Source organism: Austrofundulus limnaeus, unplaced genomic scaffold, assembly GCF_001266775.1.
Source record: "Austrofundulus limnaeus strain Quisiro unplaced genomic scaffold, Austrofundulus_limnaeus-1.0 Scaffold365, whole genome shotgun sequence".
In the NCBI taxonomy this organism is placed as follows: Eukaryota; Metazoa; Chordata; class Actinopteri; order Cyprinodontiformes; family Rivulidae; genus Austrofundulus; species Austrofundulus limnaeus.
Window position 1 is genome coordinate 236,590 of NW_013952767.1, and position 1,847 is coordinate 238,436.

General features: G+C 39.9%; 1 protein-coding gene across 1 annotated transcript in view; it reads left to right on the plus strand.

Moving 5' to 3' along the window:
* The window catches only part of col24a1 (collagen type XXIV alpha 1 chain), a gene marked incomplete in the record, with an annotated part of 125,159 nt that overhangs the window by 31,346 nt on the left and 91,966 nt on the right, over nt 1-1,847 (plus strand). The window contains 1 exon segment of the mRNA XM_014023370.1: nt 1,638-1,691. Coding sequence (XP_013878824.1) covers nt 1,638-1,691 — 54 coding nt within the window.

A 1,847-nucleotide genomic window follows, 5' to 3' on the forward strand; every position in this document is an offset into this window, starting at 1 on the left:
CTTGCATCCTTAAGGAGTTAACTTAATTTATATCTACTATATTCATGTAATTAAGCGTTTTAATGATTTGGCCGATTAATTAATCGAAAAAATAATCAACAGATTAATCGATTATTAAAATAATTGTTAGTTGCAGCCCTAATTTTGATCCGTACAATGGTAATGTCCGACTGGGCCTCGTGCCACTTTATGTTCAACAAATTGAGCCCCGAGGTCAAAAAGGTTAAGAACTCCTGCTCTAGCCTGATTATTTATGCTTTCATGACTTTGTGAGAGGCTTTATTTCCAGGCTTTCTTATGCAATCAGTTTACAGATGATGGTGATGGGATTTTACTTATTTTGAGAGTTATCTCATTCACATTAATAAAAATGTAGATTCATGCTTTGTTAAAACACAAATGTCATAAAATTATGAYGACTGAAACTAGATAGTGGTAATGTAGACCCCCGCACATATGCAATGCACCAGAACTCAGAACTCACCAGAACAGATTTATTGTTTTGGGTGGGGGTCCAGGCTAGTGGGGGGGGCTTCATTGGTGGGCCCCATGGATAGCCCTTCAGCAGAGCTAAAACAACAACAAAAATCTGAAGCTCCTATATTGAATAGCTTTTGAGTAAGAAGCATTTTTGTATGTCCAGACGCCCCCTTCTTAGATGGAAACCCCTCCTTAAATATGGGGTTTATCGTAAAACTGTTTGCTGGCGCAGTGTAAACTGGACACATCTACTTTCCTGCCAAATTTTATGTTGATAGGYGCAAATGCTTCGCGTGCAGGGGTCATAATGATCAATACACTTTTCCATAATATAAAGTAGAATCAAGCTAAACAAAGCTGGACGTGGGGAAGGATCAGAGTGATGAGTCGACATRATGTCACAGTGTGGCAGGAAGGACACAAACGTGGTTTCACCTTTTTGCCGCGGTGCATAACATGACTCAGCTTTTTATCCACAACGCTCATTAAACAGAATAAATAAATAAATAAATAAATAAATAAATAAATAAATAAATAAATAAATAAATAAATAAATAAATAAACGCGTAAGGAAGCATCTCTGCTGACTCTGCTGCCAGACTCGTTGGCACAACTCAGCGAGGAAGTGGTTAGCCTCATCCAGATGTTTGTGGTTACGCCAACATCTTGTTGACTACCACAGAAGGGCTGTGTGCGGACCAGTCAATCAGTGGCACATGAAGCACGTCGTGCTGCAGGCGCAGAAGATAAGTGCATGTTCCACCCTGCGCGTTTGAAAATGAGATGTGGAGTTTGGTTTCCGAGCACATCCCCAAAGTTGTGGGAAACCTAAAAACGTCATGGAGTAAACATGGACACCTATTATGATTGATGTGTTAAATGAGTCCRAACAGAAAGGCGTGAAGCTTAAACTGAAATTGTCTGAATCTCGAAGCTTTTCAGTGATTTTCTTTAGTTTTGATGACAGTGCAGGGATAAAAGAGCAGATTTYACCTCAGCTGGAGAGTTCAAAGCGTTTGTGCCATGCAGCTGCTGAAACACAGTATTGATGGTCTGCAGATATGGTAGTGTAAAGGTCAGCAGTGTTCCTCTTGTCTTTGACTTGTTCCCACAGTTGTTTACATCTTACTGACTTTGTGACCCTGTTTTGACTCCAGGGTTCAAAGGGAGACCCGGGACTGTCTCCAGGCCAAGCTGCAGCCGGGGAAAAGGTCAGAAATCTGTGGATTGTGTCTGTCTGTTCTCCTGCCCTTAAAAAAAAAACAGGCTGCAATTACTTCATTTTGTCTCTGATTAGATTTAGTTACTCATTTTTTGTGAATTTCACTCTGTTATTTTAGCAAAATATAATAAAAAAGCTTCTGAAA